This window comes from Onychostruthus taczanowskii, unplaced genomic scaffold, assembly GCF_017590055.1.
Source record: "Onychostruthus taczanowskii isolate IOZ18803 unplaced genomic scaffold, ASM1759005v1 scaffold5, whole genome shotgun sequence".
Classification (NCBI taxonomy): domain Eukaryota; kingdom Metazoa; phylum Chordata; class Aves; order Passeriformes; family Passeridae; genus Onychostruthus; species Onychostruthus taczanowskii.
Window position 1 is genome coordinate 2,848,917 of NW_024502568.1, and position 20,286 is coordinate 2,869,202.

General features: G+C 41.5%; 1 protein-coding gene across 1 annotated transcript; it reads right to left on the minus strand.

Annotated features, from left to right (window-relative positions):
* Window positions 1–30: 30 nt before the first annotated feature.
* SLC16A12 (solute carrier family 16 member 12) lies at window positions 31–9,433 on the minus strand. The gene is made up of 6 exons (XM_041415740.1): window positions 9,004–9,433; window positions 7,215–7,318; window positions 5,828–5,971; window positions 2,854–3,433; window positions 1,512–1,771; window positions 31–400 (listed from the first exon to the last, which is right to left on the minus strand). The coding sequence occupies exons 1-6, from the start codon at window positions 9,111–9,113 to the stop codon at window positions 138–140; spliced, it is 1,461 nt and encodes a 486-aa protein (XP_041271674.1). The 5' UTR covers window positions 9,114–9,433; the 3' UTR covers window positions 31–137.
* Window positions 9,434–20,286: the final 10,853 nt, after the last annotated feature.

The following is a 20,286-nucleotide window of genomic DNA, read 5'->3' on the forward strand; positions in this document are numbered from 1 at the left end:
ATTTAAGCCAACTAAAACACAACAGAACAATCTAATTGAGAGAGGTCTTGTTTCACATGAGAAGTATCTTCAACAGTGTAACACCACTGAGCCACGTCTGTCTCAGGCTGTGCCCTACTGAATCTCAACAGCACTTGTCACCTGTTGCTGGAGCTGTTTTTATCCACAGCCAAAAATTCAACATCCCTTTGGTCTAATTCTGCTGTGACAGAATAAGCTATTGCTCCATTTGTCCAGATGTGCTGTTTCAAGGCTGTGTTACCAGTAAGGGATGGCAAATGTGTTCTTTTGATTTTCTTTGCTAGTCTTGCAAAGCACAATAGTGCTGAGCTAAATATCATAGAAAATCCACACAGGAGAAATGATGCAGTATAGCTGCCAGTTGTGTCCACAAGCCAACCTGTAGGGGAAAAAAAAAAAAGATTTTTAGAGGTCCACCAGTACTCTTGTGGATAATTTACAAATCCTGTTACCCAGTTATAAGCTTCTGGAGTTATCACATATAAATACAATCAAATAATACAGATTTACATCACCATCACTAAACTTTTACATTCTGGGGCAGAGAGGGATTTATTCTCAGCAGGCAAATAATATCTTTATGGCCTTTTGTTTGGAGGTCAAATCCACAAGAAAAGGCAGAGTAGTCATCACCACACTACTAAATAAACATCTTCCAATGGCCTGGATTTAACTGGCAGTCTTTAGAAGGCTTAGAGAGCTCTAAGATCTTCATGCAGAAACATTTATTAAGCTCTGGCCACACTCATGCTTCACTCAAAACAATTTTATTTGGCAATAATTGTTGCTATGGAAAACTAAATTAAAAGCTTAATGAGCAGTGATTAATTGGGAACTGATGTAAACATCAGACAAAATATGCAATATATATATATATACTTTGTTGTTTGAAAAGTTCTCAGACCTTCCACAGTATTAAAAACTGTGTCAAGTGCTTTCTAAAGATTAATAAGGGTACAGTTCTCATCCTTACTTCACTGTAATGGTATGGATGGGATAAATGATGGTTAGATATTACAGGGATGAGTTTATGACCAAACAGGAGTGGAGCTGACTCACCCACCTGTTCAAAGCAATGTAGAGACTAAATACAAAAAGAAAACATAAAAAAAAATACAAACTTGGAATTAAACTCTCTTTAGAGAGTTTTAGATTTTACAAAATCATGTAATTTCACAGTGAAATCTTTTACTCCTTCTACTTGCACAGTTTCTAAACTACATGAGGTGGTGATGTAACAGCTCTTAGAAGCCCATTTCATAGTGGTGTGTTTTCTAAATTTCAACTCACTCTATATGTAGAAATCATCCCACTGAGACCAGGATGGGAGATCTAAAGACTTATGAACATCCAGGTGTGTTATTCCTTTACCTGGAGGCTGCCTTCACATTCACTGTGCATTTGCTATCCTTCCTCCCCCTTTACATCATAGCAATAGGAAAATATGAAGTACTGATAAGGTTATAGGAAAGTCATTTGGCAAAACTGACCTGCCACAGGTGGGCTCACTAGGTATGGTATGGCATGAAGAAAATACACAACGCCCAGTGCTGATGACAACAAAGCAGTTCCCACTACATCTGCTGTCACAACAGGGATCAGCGTTACATAGGCTCCATCAAAGTAGCCAAAGGTAAATGAGAAAGGCACAAGCAAGGGGAAGCTCTGGAGAACTGGCAGAAAAAGACAAGAGAGGCCATCCATTCCCACAGCAAAGAGGTAGCAAAAGTACCGATGTTTCTTCAGGCACCTGCAAATTTCAAAGCAGAAAAGAAAAATATTATCACTGAAACCAGCATTTCAGCTTCTATGCCCTGGCATGCAGTGGTTCAGTCTCTCTCTCTCTCTCTCTCTCGTTTCTACAGCTCAAATTTAAGTCAATTGCCTTACACAAGTCTTCACTCAGCAGATGAGCCCAGTTTGGGAAAGTTGCCCACCTACATCTGCAGAAACATCTGGCCAGCAGCAGCCGTGCTGCCTGCAGTGTTCTTCAGGATGTTCCTAGTGACAGAACACTGCTGCCAGGATTTTGCAGTCCCCTAAAGTTTCAGTGCTCAAAGCAGTATTTCATCGAGCTTTACATCCCATCTCAGCAAGGTGCTCCCAGTGCTATGCATAAAATATTGCAGTATACCTCTCTTAGCTGTCACCTTTCCAGTCAGCCCTTAAATGTGAGTTAGTGTGAGTTGAGATGGCAATTCCCTTCCTTCCTGCTCCACAAAATCAATAACTGATTTCTCCCAGAAACTAAATAAGTGTAAAGAATGCATCCTTTAGAATCAAAATCCTTGCTAATTTGGCCAGTATCTACTGATGTTACAGATGCTGTACACTGACGTTTGGAGTGAGCTGAGTTCACAAAGTATGGTGAGTTCTTATATACTGGAAAATGCATAACAATTTTCAGTCAGTCCTTCCTAGCATGTGCCTAACAATATTGGACCAGACCCTGGACCCCCTTCCATAACTTCTGTGCCTCCCCAGCAGCACAAAAGAGATGGAAAGGCAGAGGAAGCAGGGTGAAATCCCCTTGGAAATAGATACGGAGAATCACACTCAACGTACCTCAGGCAAGGGGTTACATTTCCACTGTCAAACATATAAACACATAATTTTTTTCAGGAAAAAGGATATTAAACCAGCAGAATTGAATAAACTCAGAAAAGACAAAACAGCAAGCATTCCTGAAAGTTAGACTGTGTTGTTGAGGTTTTTAAAGTTGCACATGCCACAGAAAGAGTACATAATGTTAATTTTTATATGTATTATACCTTGCTTGCATACAGCCTCCCACCACCTAAAGATTACACTTGATCAGCCAGAAGCCCTTACCTTCTGTCTGTGAGCCATCCAAAGGTGATATTACCAATGATGTCTATGACACCAAGAATGGACATGAGGAAGGCAGCCTGGTGATGGCTCACTCCAACACTCAAAGCATAAGGCACTAGGTAGACAAAAAGAGGGCTGCAGCCATATGCCATAAATAAAATTGACACTGCCAGCACCATGAATCCTGGCATCAGCAAAAAGTCATATTCCTTCCATGAACATTCATGAGGCCATAATTTGATTAAAGGTGAACAGATGGACATTCGCTTTAAGTCTTGTTTCTCTGTTTCCAGGACATTATTCTGTTCAAGCAACTCAGGAGCAGTTTTACAATCCTCCTTAAGAGAAATAGGCCGCATCAAGGCACCACAGACACAGAGGTTTAAAACAAAACCTCCCAGGATGAGCAAAGCTCCTCGCCAGGAAAACTGCTCAATTAAGAGCTGGACAACAGGGGCCAGGATGAAGGTACCAATTCCACTTCCTGACATGGCTATTCCATATGCCAGCGCTTTCCTTCTGTTGAAGTATTTGCCCACCATCGCAATGGCTGGAGAATAACAAAGTGCAAACCCAAGTCCTAGAAGAGAAAGCAAAGTGCAGATGGCTTAATACTAAGCATGACATATGGAACATATTAAAGCAAACCACATAATGTATTTTCATTAGTACAAATGAATAGAAAGCTTTTTCTGATTCTGTATCACGCAGCCCAGTCTGAATGTGATGAGAAACTAGGATGACATCTTTCTTCCACTGGCAGGGTCCCTGACTTGACAAACCTAACTGATGACCATTAATCCACAGTAATAAGACCCAGACAGAAGTGATGGGGTTTACTTCACAGCAAGAACAAGGATGATCACTAAACATGAGAGAACTGGTGTACCAGCCTCTCCTGCATACAAGATGAGGTCTTGCCCCAGGGCCTGCTCCAATGCTGGCACTGGACACGCTGTCCTGATGAGGCACCGCTTTGTGTTTTGGTCTGTTGCAACCCTGAACATTAATTTTCAGGTCTCTGAAACACAGTACAAAGAGCCTGTCTCTGTTACTAATATTCTACAAAAAACCTGTCTTGGTCTGCTAAACAAACTCCTTGCAACAGCTGCTTGGAGTCCTGACCATTTTAAATCCCTGCCTACAAGTAAAGAGGGGAGGAAAGCCTCAGAAAGCCAGATCCAGTTGAGTAAACAAATAAGATTCATCTCTTGGATGGAGAAAAAGATTGTGGACTCTGCTGCAGAATCAGAGAGCAGGTTTTAATCATCAAGTGGTTGCCCTAACACTAAAATATGTATTTCTGAAGCAGTAATAGAAATTAGTTCCTGACTAGGGTTTTGGAGCATGTCCTACATTGAGGGTAAAACAGTCCCCAGTGCCTTTGGCAGAACTTGCTGACAGAGGATAAAACAGTCCCCAGTGCTGTAACCAGCTTGCCACATCCTCCTCAAAGGCCACACTGTGTGGGGCAGGCACTAAACCTGCCAGGATGGAATAAGAGGATTAGAGGGACTCTGGGCGGCGGGTGCCCAGTCTGGCACGACTCAGGTGGCGAGGGGACAAGCAGGGCACAGAGCTGGGCTTGGACCTGTACAGGCAGCAGAGCCAGCAGAGCAGCCCTGAGCTAGACATCATCACTCAAGAGCTATGAAAATCATATTTTATTAGGCATACACACCATTTATTTTTCAGTGAGTTGGCAGGGGGAAATAGGGCTCAAAAAAGCCAACAAATGTCCTGTTTAAAGTGGAAAGTTTAGGACTGAAAACATTTTCCTACCTCTTAGAACTCTGCTACTTATTGACACTCCTCAGTCTCACCTCTGCTTCACTCTTTGGTTTCAAGTCCTGCTGCTTTTATGGATTTAGACATTCACTTGTTGTGGTCCCATCTGCTCTCTGGGTTGGGGGCACCACATCTAGCCTTTACCAACAGTTCACCTCTCTGTTAATCAGTCCCTACAGGCTAAAAGTTCGCTGCTTGTAATGAGCTTGGCTCTTTACTACTCCATGTACAAGTTGTATCTGCTTTTCCACCTCAGTATTCACAGCAGCTCCCACTAAAGAAGCCTCAGAGGTATTAGCATGGTTTGTAGCACAGCCCCTCAAGTTACAAGAAGCCTTTTTATTTGTTATGAACACATTTTGTCAAAGATTAACATTGTAATACAGGAGCAACATGTGCTAAAATAAGGAATTTTTTTTTTAAACAAATAAGCTGTTGGCAGCATGTGAACTGCAGTAATTCCACCAACTCGTTACTAAACTCCAGGGGACCAAGTACAAGGTCTTATATCACCGTGGCTACCAGGTCAGTATTAATGAGGAAGGAATGTCAGTGTGACCACGGGCCTCTCTCAAGTTCCTCTGTGCACAACAAACACAGGCAGACAGGACAGAGCAAAGATTTGTTTTCAGCATACCTGAGCAAAAATGGAGGAGCTGCTACAGCAAGACTACCAACCATCAATTTTTTTTGCTGTTCAACTGGAATGTAATGCAGAGAAAAGTAAGGCATACAGCTGAGGTGCCTGGTATTCACCAAGAGCTCCTCTATTCTTACTTACATTTATGTTTTGGTTTAAACTTTTTTCCCAAATATGCAAATATATTAGGGCAATCTAGAACCTCTGCTGTAACAAACTCCTCCCAATTCCCAGACAAAACAGGGAAGCCTTTTCATGTATACCAACTGCAACAGCAGTCCTTCCTGACCTCCCATAATTTCAGAACTTTATCAACAATCCTCTCTCCAACAGAAGGTAAGAGTTGCTTTTGTATTTGTGTGATATGAGATCAGTCAATGCTGAAGCTCTTGCTGGCTCAGCATTTCGTCTACAATCATGGGAACACGTCTGAGCATCTCTGTTTGACCAGTGCAGTGTCAATATGACATGGAGAAGAGATCACCCATCATTTTAGCGTTCCTGTCTTGTGTTCTGGCAGAAACAAAGGGGCTGAATGCATCCTACCTGTGAGGACTCCTAATGATAAGTAGAGATGTTCCAGACTGGTGGCGAATGAACTCAAAATTAGTCCAGTAGATGCAAGCAGCCCTCCTAGCATGATACCAACTTGGCAGGATACATGATTACTGATTAAACTCCCAAGCGGGGCTTCAAAGAAACAAATAAAGCTGGTAGTTAATGGCAGGCCCTCAAACACAGTTCACTGCAACAGTTATATATGAAAAGGCAGCAGGAGGAAGCAGGAGAAAATGGTATTTGCAGCTACAGAGTGATCTTCCAACATAACCCTACCACAATGGCATGAGCACCAAATATAAAGAAAAAAATCTTCTAAAAGTAATTTTCCTGAAAGTCAGGATAAACCTGAAACTCACAGTAGCTTTCTCAGCAGCCATTTCTGTAGATCAAAGTCATTATGGAACACAGCTAATGTGCAGTGTCAAGGGGTCAAGACAGGCCACAGGAACAGCCCAAACTGTTCATTACTCTGTGCTTACAACACTCAGACTTTTCTCCACCTGGAATTTGCACTTCAGCCCTCAGTAACTTTAAGTGTCCTTCCTCACAACTCCCTGGCCTTGTGGGCTCTGGGTTAGACCCAAACAGGAGAGGTCTCATATCTTTTGGGCAATCTCCAGGGCTGCTACCCTTCTCCTGCATTTCTCCCATATCACCCTGCTTCTACCATGGGATGTCATCACCAACCCTCTCCCCTTCTACTACCTGCAATGCCAGAGCAAGGTTACCCTTATTTCTGTCTTTTCCCCAAGATATAACCTGGCTGTCACAGGTGAGTGGTTGCATCTCATTCTGGCTGTGCCATTCTGCCTTTCTAGCAATTCTTATGGATTAACCTCTTCTACAGGACTAGGGCATGGATTTTCACCAAGCTGTACAGCTTTAAATCAAACCCATGAGAAAGTCAGTACAACTGCAACATTGATGCACATGATTTTTAATAATAGCAAATTTTCTTTTAATAGAGAAGACTATTTGTAAATATACACTGTTGATAAAAGGAGGGTGGTTGTGACTTGGTCTGGAGGCAAGATGTACATCCTGTGTTAAATCTCAAATATGACTCCAATCAAAAGGCAAAAGAAACAATTGCTCAGTTAATAGCTCTCAAACATGAGGTGTCCCAATAGACCTCAACAAAAGTACATTTCTGAAAAATTAGATCATTTCACAAAACAAAGTTCTGCTTTTCTTTAGTATGAAGACACTCCCTTGCACAACTGTGTTGGGGGAAGCAGCTTGGATATACCATACCCCAGAGATCCCACAGTATCACTCTTTCCCAGCTGACTCCACCAACTTGTAAGCAGGCTAAGAACAGATGGAGCCAATGCAAAAGTAGCCACATTACTCTTAAAAGGGTAATACACACCACAAAGCATCGTAGCACAGTCGACAATGGAGTGGATCCAAGCAGTTCTGGCATAATCCTGCCCAAAGTATGCCTGAAACTCCACAAAAAAAATGGAGATGCACCTAGGACAGAAAACATGAACACCAGTCTGATAAACATGGAAATTTGCCTCAAGAAAAACACTGTGCTCACCCTTCAGGTATAAAAAGTACCCACTTGAAGGTTCTCTCCAGCTCCTGGGAAAATCAAAATTGTGGCTGTGAACATTATAATATCACATGTTTCTTGCTGGAGTATCTGCTGCTAGAGATTTTATGACTCATAGTATTTTGAACTAAAAGGAAATTGAAAGGCTAGTTCTCCCCAGCAACTTATAGCCCATAAGATGATGTTGCTTCCCTGGCACACAAAGCCCTGGTTTCACAGTTCTTCACTGACCTTGTTGCTCACTATCCCACACCCACGCAGAGCACGAGGAGGGTAGGTCAATATAATACCTGCAGAGCAAACCCCACCTGCAGCTGTGTGCTCATGGATGGACAAGCGCAAAGTAACTCCTCTCAAGCAGAGGATCAAAACACAGCAGGAGCCTGTGGACCTTCCAGCAGTTTAATGAAATGTTTCCGGGGGGGTTACTTTGCTCAACTTGACAAGTGTTACTGTTCAGCACGTCCCTGCAGCGCAACAGATTAAAAGGCTGCATCATTTCATTCTCTTTTCTGGATCAACAAGAGATGCCTTTTCCCCCTCTCTTTTTCCCAAGTGAGTGAATGACCACTTTCTTCAGCTTTTTTCCTTGTGCATATTTCACTCTTCTGTGTAGTCTAATGTGTGCCAGCCATTAGATGACTTCCTGGACATAACACATTGCACACATGAACACAGAATTAAATCCACTAGGAACTCTCTGCTGTTATTATGGAATTAGTACATTTGTATGCATTAACTAACACTGTATAAGTGTTTCTATCCCCTTCTGTGCTGATGACTCCAAGACCCTACGTCCCTAAAAACTTAAGATCTCTAAACCTGGGAGCTTTATTTTAAAAGAAATAAGAAATTTAGGTAGGAAACACTTAATTTACATTATACTGACTGCCCAACAAGACATTCTTTCAGTTTTCTCACTTACTAGGGTGCTTAACTCTCTGCTTAATATAGCTAAATTGTCCATGTTCACACACACCAGGCTCCTCTATCTCCAGTCAACATCAAAGTCACTGTGAAAGCAATCTCATCCCAGATTGCGCTACATTTATGCGAGGCAGCAGTCTAGTCCTGTCCTTTCTATTTCGAGAAAATATTTTCTGCATATTTTGGATACCAGAAGGGTGCAGAGAGGGGTCTCTTCTCTAGGGCTTGGACCTTCTCAGGCAGGACAGTACCTGAAATGCTCACAGTAGGAGAAGGGGGTATTTACACGATTTTCACATTGACTCAGGTGTCACATCAATTCACTGGGACTGGCAAAAATGAACACGGCTGTGGGGTCAGAGGGACACAGTGAACCCAAAGAGACCCTACATGATTCCTCCCTCCCCAGCCAAACCACCACAGCCTGAAATAGCTCTACCTGCCCCTGGCCTTGCTTCTGTAAGAAATCAAGGAGCGAGTGCTGAAAGCTAGAGCAGCTGTCAGAGGAGGCGAGACTAAAGCCAGAAGTTTCATAATCCCTTGGTTGCCCCCACAGCCTTAGGGATTTTAGGAGATAACAAACCCCCTTCCTGAGGTGGGGGAAAAAAAAAAAAAAGAAAAAAAAAAGCTAATGCCACAAAGAGGCCAGCAAGACAAGCAGCAGTGCCTTTACCTTGTCACGGCCCTGGTGCAGATGGTGACGAGGAAGCAGCCAGCGACAATCATCCATCCCCAGCCGCCGTCGGGAGGGCCGGCGGGCCGGGCCCGGCGGGCCGAGGCCATGGCGATGGCCGCGCTCCTTGCCTCAGCAGCAGCGCCTGGCTCCGGCCCTCAGGCCCGGCGCGGGCCGGTGCCGCTCGGCACATGGGGCTGCGGCCATCTGCGGAGAGAAACAGCCAGAGTCAGGACACGCTGCAGGCGCTGTAACCTGCGCGGCTGGGCAGACATCCTGCCTCAGCTCTCCCTGCCACAGAAAAGGGAGCGCTTTCTTCCACGTGCACTTTATGAAAATTTGTTGGAACCAAGAGGGCCATCAGAATTTGAGCCAGCGTCTGGTGTCATGCTTTTCATGATAACTTGGGTGGTTTGTCCAGCACTTGCAGCCTGGCACACAGTACCCTCTTCCCCCTGCGTGCAAGTCACTTACTGCTGCCACTCCTCATTCACCTAGGCGGGCTCCCCCCTCATGCCATCCCTGGCCTGAACTGTATTTTCAACTGCAATCTCTACTCAAACTAGCTATTTTTCCTGGTACACAATTTAGTGCAAAAGTTTTGTTTGAGAGAATACAGTTTTCACCTTTGTACGAGAAGGGAATATTTACTCCACAACCAGAGCAGATCTGGTGATAAAATGACCTCTGTATTCTTGCAAGCTAAACCCCAGATGAAAGCTGTAATCAGCAGGACACAGCAACTTAAATTTGTGAGCATGGACACTTCACAGAAGGTTAGAGCTAGCCTGTCCCCCTCTTCCAACCACTCAAATCAAAACTGTGTCTGCATCCAGGCCATCAAATTGTCTCTAAATGCACACTGGGTGCTGCAGGAGACCCACTGACACCACTGGATGGACCCTAGGTGAGTAACTGAGTCATGTGCTTTGCTAAGGGGAACAACAAAAAGCCCCCAGTCCTTTTGCATTGGTGACTGAATGGCAGGGCTCAGCTGGGGGACCTGAAGTGCCCCAATTTTCTCAGTGCAGGAACACACAGTGCTGGCTGTCAGTGCCAGATTTCAGCCCATGTTTCTGCCATCACCAGCAAGCCCTTAACCTCTGGATGGATCAAAGACTTATAAGACATAAGCAGAATATCTGGGATGCCTTTCAGTTTTGCTTGAAGAGCAAAACTTCTATCTCACATAGAAGTTCAAATACCTTCTATCTCACCTAGCTACAACAGATGCTGAGTATGCAAGATTCCCACTGACAAGAACCACAGGCTTCCCAGGAAGTGTTACCTGTTATGGCAGGTCAGAGGGCTACAGAGCCACTTACAATGGCAATTCAAGAAAGCAGCTACATGGTTAACAGTGTGCATCCTCAGTCCTTGAAGCTGCTCAGACTAGTGATGCTCAAGGTTTGACTCTGCAAAGCCCAGAGCTTCCTGACGCAAAACAGCAAGACACTCTAGAACTAGCCCTAAACACCCCTACATCTGAACCTTTGAGAAGTGTCCATCAGTGACCTCCTTGAGATATGCAGGGTTGCAGCTCAAAACCAAAAGCAGTTATTTTAAGAAAATATATACACACTGCCAAACTCAAAGGTGAGCAAAACAGGGGAAAACAGGTATGACAAACAAAAAGCACAACATGTTGAAAGCTTAGTGATGTAGTTAGGTGGAGTTTGCATAAGCACATGATCCATCACAGGAAGATCCTGGGCACTTCTACAGAGTCTCCGCAAGGAGAAGCTCCTTATTGTGGGTCTGAGCAGTATCTTTCATTGACCCTTCTACAGGATTGAAGGGGGTGGTTTTTTGGGTTTTTTTGGTTGTTTTTTTTTTTTTTTTTTTTTTGTGGGTCTTGTTGGCTTTTTTTGTTGTTGTTGTTGTTGGGGGGTTTGTTTGTTTGTTTGGGGTTTTTTTTTTGTTTTTGTTTTTGTTTTGTTTTTTTTTAAATTTTGATTATTTAGGGTGGAGGAGGAACTTCCAGGAATGCAGGAATGCCAGAATGGAAAAAAATAACCCTTCAATATGAAGAAATACATACAAAAATTTTCAGAGGAGTCAACATACAGAGCCCTAACTAATGTTAATGCACAAACAGTAGTAGGTGGGTGGCATGGCCTCAGGCTAGATCTCTGGCCCAACTTCCGAGGCAAGCTTCAGCTCAGGGTTGAGTTCACATTTTTAGCTGTACATTAACGTACTTGGGAAGAATTTGATGACATATCAGGCTAAGTAAACAGAGATTAGGTGTTTGGTTACATGGTTACTTGCTGTTATTTTCCCAGAACCCTGCCAGCAAACATTTAATGAGATTGCAAGCAACTGAAAACAGCCATATTATAAAAAATGCCTGGCCAACAGGAAAATGCCACCCAGCCTCCCTATAGCAGGTTAGTGCAGACCTCATCTCCTTGTCTCCCCACTTGCTTCAAGGAGTGCTGTGCCTTTCACAGCCACTGAACTAATAGGCAAGTTAAATAATTACCTTTCTTGTTGCTGCACAAGTCTAAAAGCACTTATTGTGTCAACCTGACAATTTCATTCAGAGGGTAGGAAACTTCATTTGCTTACACTCCAGCGCTGTGTTCTAATTACCTGTATGGTGGATAGTACAGACTGTGGACTCTGAAAATGACGTTGAACAGCAAGGAGGTACACTTTATCTGAGCAATCATGTCCTCCCCTTTCCCAAACGCCAGTTTGCTCTCATGTTGAATCTTTTTCTCAACCTTTATGGTATAGGATAAGACTATTTTGAATATTTGCTCCACTGTAAGGCTTGGCAGCATTGGCTGCTATTACAACATATCTCAGATGTACATGAAAGACAGCTGAAGGAAAGCAGAGTTAAAATATAATCTCATGAAGCAGCTCTATACTTTGCTAGATAATTTTCAGCCAAGCACTAAGTAAATGTGTTTTGCTGTGAGTTCAAAGAAAATGCAAGTGGGGTGAAGATGGTACAAATTTTGCTGATCCTTTAGAGAGCCTCAGTTACCCAATGTGCCCTGGCAGCTCACTAAACAGTGACTCTGTTCCCCCAAGTTAAAACATTAGGTTTAATTTGGGAGGATAAATATCCTATCAGTTACTTCAGCAGCTGTTTTTGAAAAGCCTAGAAAGAAAGCAAGTGCTCCTGAGAGCACCTCCCTTACTCAGTCACTCAGCAAGCAGAAAGGAGGGGATGAGGTTACTAAAAAGGCACTGCCATAACCTTGTACCTCATCACAAGGTCCCTTTTGCCAGGAAAAGGAGCACAAAAATCCACGGCAGCTTAGCAACCAGCCAGCACAGCGACAGGAACCACTGACCTTTTAAACAGCTCACGGCCAGCAAAGCACTCGCTGCTCCCTCTGCCCACCTCTCCTGCCTCCCTAAAGGTTTCCTTCTTTGAAGTAATTTGTTCAATAATGATATCACAACAATGTGAAGATGCAAAGGATTCATATGACAAAGGACAGAGGAACAGCAGGTACAGTCACTGTGGCCTGCCTGGGGACCAGGGCTGGTGTTTTTCCTACCTTGTTCACCTGCTCCATTTACAGCGCTGGCAACTCCCTCATCTCAAGAAATACCACCTCCAGTGCCTGACAGCTTATGTGCTTTTTGAAAATGCTCCATTTGTAGAGGGATACAGCTTCAGCCAGAGGAACAGGCATAGGGTGAGGTTAGTATCACAGCTGCCCCGCAGCAGGAACACACAGATCCCAGACCATAGTGGGGGTCCCACTCCACTACTTTCTTATTCTTCACCCTATCCTGATTATACAAAATCAAAATGGCTCTGTGTGTTTGGATGCCTTTGCAATTTCTTTCAGAACTGCATGGAAGGATTCTGTGCAGTTTATCCCAACGGAGCTGACCCAAATATGTATCAGCAGCATAAATAAGCACAGAATCCAACATTTCCTTTACCTGTTCCATAATGCAGAGATGTACATGTCAGAAAAATGAGAAAGAGACTTATCTAGAATTTTCTTTCTGGACCAGCATGAGACACATCCAAAAGGTTAAACTGTATGTGCCATTTGCTGCCTTTACCATGAAGATGGGGTGGGAGAGGCCTGAGAAGCCTGTGACAGTCTCTGTGCCCAGAATGCCAGGACATGCTTCCAGAACAGGCTCATACACACCCATGAATTTAAACTGTACTTCTCTGGTGAATAACAACACACACAGCTTTCAAAGTCACTCTAAGAACATTTGTGCAGATGAATTTTATGAAGAACAAGTATAAAGCAGTTTGAGCATAGATGGAGAAGATTCATTAATGCATGAAAGGTAACAGAATTGCATATATTTACTACATTTGATCTACACACTTAACTCTAGGGCTGTTTACTATCTCTTTGTATTTACCCTATTCACATAGCTCTAGGCCAGATCTTCTGACTTTCTTTTTCTTCAGATTGCACCAAATATTATTTCTAGGCACTTGCTACATTCATGTTGACCTCCTGTTTTAATACTCTCTCGCTTTCTTTTCCCTTTGACTGCTGCATCTTCAATGAAATGAAAATGAAACAAACTAAAGAACTATGAACAAAAGAAAAAACAAAAAAGGTGTGGTAAGACACAAAGACAGAAGAGGAAGAGAGAAGAAGGAAAAAGCTAGCTAACAAAAATATGTGTGTTCTGTGGGACAGTGGGACATAAGATTAAATATTTTACAGGTTTTGAAAGAGTTCATTTCTTTTGCATGTCTTGAAGGATCAAGGATGACCACATCTGACCACTGACCAGAGTCCTTCCCAGAAGTTGGCTAGCTACATTAACTTATACAGTGGAGCACATTTAAATGGGACATGGTATTTGATATGAGCACAGATGATGCAGACAGCTGCAAACCCTCTATTGACTGGTCTAGTTAGGAAGAAAAGAAGGTACTCTTTTTGGGTTTTTTTCCTGTTTGGAAAAAAACAAGACATTGTTTCAGCCTCTTTTGCTTCCCCCTATTTCCACACTAGCAATTGCATATCATGGTAGGCACTACAGTCAGCATTCTGGCAGGCAGCTAAATTCTAAATTGTTCTTAAATATATGGAAAATAAAGACTGCAATTCTGTACAGCTCTTAGGATGCAAGCACTATTTCTAATCTAATCTATTTTCTCCAGTCAACAGCTGTCCCCTTCTGCACCCTGAGTTAGCTATTTAACTCAAAAAGAACAGCTTGTTTTGATTTGAGCAGAGTCTATTTATCAAGAACTATATGATTATGACTTTGACTTGTTTAAAAACAACTCAAGAGGTTCTCTGCAACCCTATGTTCCTAAATAAAAATAACTCCATTGAGCATCTTAAGGCTGTCACTCTATACTGTCAGCTTTTTTCTGTTTAAATATGTGTCTGTCCAGTCTCTAGACAAAAACAAAGTTTATGTTTTTCTGAAAAGAATGGCTCATAAATCCATGGAAATATTCCTTGTGTGAGCAAGTAATCTTGCAGACTATGCACGTCTTTACAAGCAGGGTACACATTCTGCTTCTCTGACCTCCATAACATCAATATCTCTCCAGCACTGTTACAAAGAATTAAAAAAAGAACTTACCTTGAAGTTACTTACCTGAACTTACCTTGCTTACCTGAAAGTTCATTTAGGGAATTGTACTAGAAGCAAAGTAAACAAACAAATATCTAAAAAAATCCCAAAACAAAACCAAAATCCAGCCTGACTTTTAATTGTTGCCATAACACTAAGACAAGAAGCACATTAAGACAGATTGTAGTCAGTGCTTTATATTTTTTCCAGTTTTTTATCCATATTATTCCTGAATAAATCTGGATGTTTTATTTTGAAAATATGTAACCACTTTTATACGTTTAAGGAGGGATTTCCCTATGATACCAAATAAAAGCAACATTAATAATCTGTTTGTATTGCAGTAGGATTTTGGGGCTTCTAATCATGAGCAGTGTCACAGGACTGGGCATCATACATACATCTGATAAAACCTGCCCTCCATCCAAAATGTATCCAGATAGAGAAGAGGAAATGTGTAACAGCCCTGCTTATTAACTCCCATCACTATGCTGAACAGCAAATGTTCTTTGTTTGCTTCAGTTAATACATTTGAGGGAGATGGTTGCTGGAGACAGATTGAACAGGAAAAGCGTCTGGAAAGCAAAGGGATGCTAAGCAGCTGGTAGATAATGAAGGTGCCAGAGAGGGGCACAGGTGAGTGGGGTGACAAAAGAAGGCCAAGAGTTTAGAAGACTCTCATTTACCCAAAAAGTAAAAATACTAAGAGCTGAAACATGAATAAGATGGCAAAAGGAAGGGCTGTTTAGCTAATGTTCATTAGCTGCTCCTGTACCAAGCAGTCACTGGGAAAGGAAGGGCCATACTTGCCTCCCACAGTGATCACTTTGCCACACTGGCTCCTTAATTCATCAAAGTTGCCAGAAATTGCTGTATCAAATGGTGTAGCTGGAGCCACAGCAGGAGTAGTTATGAGAAATGCAAGGTGAACATCCCTTTTCTCTTAAAACCATTGTGTAGGGCTTACAGAAAACCAACAGCCTGACAGAAGGGATCTACAGAAAAAAGTTCAGCAAATGTTAATGGAACCCTCTTGACTCTTTTCTTAGCTTCTGGCTAGGTTAGTCCTTAAAGAATGCAGTTTAACTACAAAGGGTAAAAAATGCGAAGGAATATTTTCGTAGGAAAACACCTTTGCAGAGAAAGCTTGACTTGAACTTAACTCCACCTGAAAATGTGCTTTTTTGATTGACGCTCTTATGGGCTTTTAAACAGGCATTTCATTTTTCACTGTGATGAAAAGAAGAGAGAGCCAGACAATCTTCCTTGAGTACATGGCTGTTACTGAAATCTGAGCTGAGACTGTCAATGAGCACACCCTTAGCAAGGCTGTGGTCACACATGTTCCATCTTATGATGTCAACATACATATGTGTCAGAAATCTCTGATGTTTGCTATTTTACCAATATCTCTCAATTTTTCAATATTCCTACATTTTCCTAATGTAGAAATAGATGGTGGGTAGACAATGGTTTTTGGAATATTTTTTATTTACTTACAATTACATTACATTTATCTGTTAATTTTGAGCTTCATAATATATCATTAATGATAATTAAACATTTCTTCAAACACTTCTCATTTAAGCTGTTAAGCTTAAATATGTGATAGTACAATAATTTTTCTGAGTCACTCCTATCTGTTCAAGCATCTTTGCACTTCTCTGGATCAGGAACTTATTAGTGTCCTCTTATATCCTTAAAGAAATGTTAACATCTGACCATAATGGTTTGGAAATTCTTAATAAAAGTGGTCTTCAAGTGACAGCTTTCTCACAACTGGTATGAAAATATTTCCATCTTCAGGACAATCTTGCCCTAAGAAAGAATGCTATTGCAAAGTTGCAATGGAACGTGTGCAAATAGCACATTTTTTTTCAGACCATTACATAGTAGGTCTGTGGAAATCAGATTCCCCCCTTTCTTCACTGATTCTGCACCCCAGATTCTACTTTGGTGATAAGGATCCAAAAATTGACCTCTCTTAGATTAGCTGGAGGTGACCTGGTGAATCATAAGCAAATGCTGTTCTGATCCCTCCAGAGAAAATTAGGGCGTCCGCAGGCAGGCCAGGAGTGCTCAGGCACCAACAGTGCAGCTGTGCCTGGGTAAAACTGAGGGGCTGACAACATGGAGACACATCTCCCTGAACACACCTGGAAGTGCCAAAGGCCACCCAAAAGCTGTGGCTGCTGCCAGCTTTTGTGTCTCATCTCTGAAAAGAAATGAGTGCTGAGGAACACCAGTTCCAGCAAACATCGTCAGTGGGGAGTCCCAGCCTGAGGAAGCACTGACAACTTTTCTGCAGTGTCCTGGGAGAGCTGACACCCAGTCCAAGCTCCTGCTCAGCAGAGGAGATCCAGGAAAGCAGGAGGCAAGGCCAAGGGACACTTGTATGCCCTCACCTAGAAGTCTCAGTGATATGCTTAGAGAACTTGTACCTGTACTTGGAGCTCTTTCACAGTTATCACCTTTTCAGCCTTTCTGTTTATGGAAAAACCTTGTTCAAGCCGTGGGAAACTAATTTGGTTTATGATGTCCTTGATGTGCCTGGCTGGGTTTTAGTAAGATTCACTTAAACAAAGACATATCTTCCCCATGTTCTTGAGAGCCCAAGTGGCATTGTTGGATTTTTAACAATTCACACAGAAAAAATACTTTTCACAGTTAATTTCAAGATGTGAATCCTACACAAGTGCTTTTTAAAAGGAAAGGAGATAGATGACTGTCTTAGAAAACACATTCTGTACCTACAGAACAAGTTATCCAGGAGCTTGTCTCTATTTATCTGATGGTTTAGGGCTGCTGATAGCGTCAATTCATCATCATCTTCAATGTGCAGTATTTGCCAAAGCTAATCAGGCATGGAAAGGCAAGGCAGGTTATTTCCTTTGCACACAAGCTTATGTTCTGAAACAAAGCTATTAGGATCCTTGATGCCATGCTGGCCCTTCTAATGGACAATATGCACCATATGATAGCAAACTGTCACCATGACTGTTATTTGTCTTAGGGGGTTTTCAGCTGAAATCTTTAACTCTGTAAAAAAGTCAGATAGCCCTACTATTATGTCAGAGCTACAAAGTATTTTTCCTTTAATAATGTTAATATATAATCATTGTATACTGTAATTGTGCACTAAGATAATCCCCAGCAGGAATGGTAGAAAAATCTCTAAGTACTGGACAGACAACTGTTCAAGACAAAAAAACAGGATGCCTGTCATTTCCTGAAACAGACTTTCAAAAGCAACTACTGATGAATGTGGCTTTACAGCGTTAGGTATCTCTGAGAAGCCGTTCCACAAATCACATTTACCTTATTAAAAAAGCATAATATATTATAATAGATCCATAGATACATTCCAATGAACACATCTCTGCTCAAGTTGGCTCACGTGTGTCCCTGCACAAACCCTTCAGAAAGTAACAAAAGGGAAGCTACTAAGTTGGGAAGGAAACATTGAATACTAACATGAAAGACAAGGAAACAGACAGAAGTGAAGAGAACTCTTAGCATGCCATACAAAATACACCTCTGACCAGGAAAAATGCATTTGAAAGCATGACCACAGTGAAATATGCACATGGAGAATATCTACTCACAAGCAACTGTTTTGGTGAAATCACATGCTGGAAGTTAACAAACAACCAAAGTGTCTTGGGCAGATCAGCACATTCTTCATGCTCAGTCTTCCATTCAGCCTCACTGAGCCATCCATGTTTCAACCAGATCCTTGCTTAATACTGTATCTTAGTTTTTAGGAAAACTTTAAAGCCTTGAGAGGAGTGCCCCAGGTTTTTGCTGAGTGAATACTGGTGCAGCTGCTCGATTACATCATTTTCAGAAATGATCGGCAGGAACTTTCCATGATACTTAAGGGTGTGCTCCTGCTAGTCAGCATTGCAGCTCAGAAATACAATTTATCAATTTTAAGTTAAAGAACATTTCTCTTCACCGAATGGTTTTGCTTTGGTAAGTGAAACACAGAAAAAAATCACCCTGTTATACCTTAAGGATGTTTTACCATTTCTCTCCTGATTTCTATTTTAATGTCTTTAAAAGTTAGTCTCCATTTTCATTTTCTCTGATGTTCTCATACATATCCTAAGCTTGTATCCTCTCAGCTCCACAGATACACAGAACTGTCAGCAAGCAGAATGTTACAATAAGTGTTCAAACAAGGCTGTGATGGAGATGTGATTGGAAAGAATATTTGTAAAAATATCTGACCAAAAGAAGCACAGGATTATCTTAACTCATAAAAAGCATAAGACCAAGGGCTTTGCACCAAGGGACCCAAGGGTGCCTCTGGCAGGAATACAAACCTGTAAGTAGTGAGGGTTTTACAGAACTTTTACAGAACAGAACTCTGAGTTACTGTAACAGTAAATGAGACAGTATGTAGAAAAACAGGAAACCACTTTCTCCAGATTGTATCACATTTGTCTTTTCACCATCTACACTGTAAAGCCAGATAGTTATAAAAGAAAGAGGAAAAGAGCGCATCTGGAGGAGCAAGACATCAGGGAGTCATCTTGTTAAATGTTAGAAAGAAATTATAAGAGAGCCCATAAAAGGTGAAATTTGAAAGCACTTGAAAAGGGAAAGAAAGAAAGAGACTGATGCTATCTAAGGAAAATAACCTAGAAATTTATGTAAGAACTGGTTATAAAAACATTGCTAAAAATTCTCTATTTCTTCTTCCTATTAAACCCAGTCCTAATTACAGCAGTTGAATATTTACAACACCAGAACCAGCACAGCCTGCCAAATCTCCCATAAAACACCCAAAGGCTCCTATGAGCAAACCCTCAAATGGAAACACTTTAGAATCAAACTATGCAGCCTCTGCTTTTTCATCTGATCCTACAGGCCAGCTTGCTGGCCATTTATCATAGCTCTTGAACCACTGAATTGGAAAGTTTATAAAAACAAAAACCTGGCTAAAAAAATCAATAATAGATTGCAGAACTACCTATAGGCTTTCAACCTGGTACCGTGTTCCAGGATGTACTCCATACAACTTATAAGAAAGTTTAAAAAAAACCAAACAAAGTAGTCCTGGCTTTTCACTCTCAGCTTAGTTATTCACATTACTGGTGAAGAAATGCATTTGCTGTCTGTTTAGACTGGACAGTCATATGAGTATCATTTGGTCAAAGTGTCACCACATGTCAGCTTGGGAATGAAAGAACAAGATTTCAAAGGACGACCCAACAGTTATCCTCTTATCTGTTATTCCAGCCAACCTTGTAATTGTCTCTTACCTAGATCTTGTTATCAATAATCCTTTTAGTGGGATCAGTTTCACTTTAAACAGCTTATTACATGGATGAAAATGGAGCAAAAATAACTCAAGAATTATCAGAAAGCAAAAATAATTTCTAAAACCAATGTTCATATATTGATACACAGAGGATGATATTCCTTAAAATCTTCTCACTGTGAAGTTAATTTTTTCTGTAAAAATGAATAGGTCCTTGTGATTTTTTCAAGAACATCTTCTATTTACAATGAAAATTCACCACCTATAGGGAATAAACTATAACTATCAAGACAGTATTATTTAAATTGCATCTTCTGAATTACCTGAAAGAGTAACTGGGAGCATCCCAAAGAAGAGTTGTTACAGGGAGTTGTTGGTTTACCCATAAATTCATTGCCACCATAATAACAAAAATATAATCTTGATCTCACACTAAAACTGATAAACAAAAACTAAAGTCCAATTAAATTATT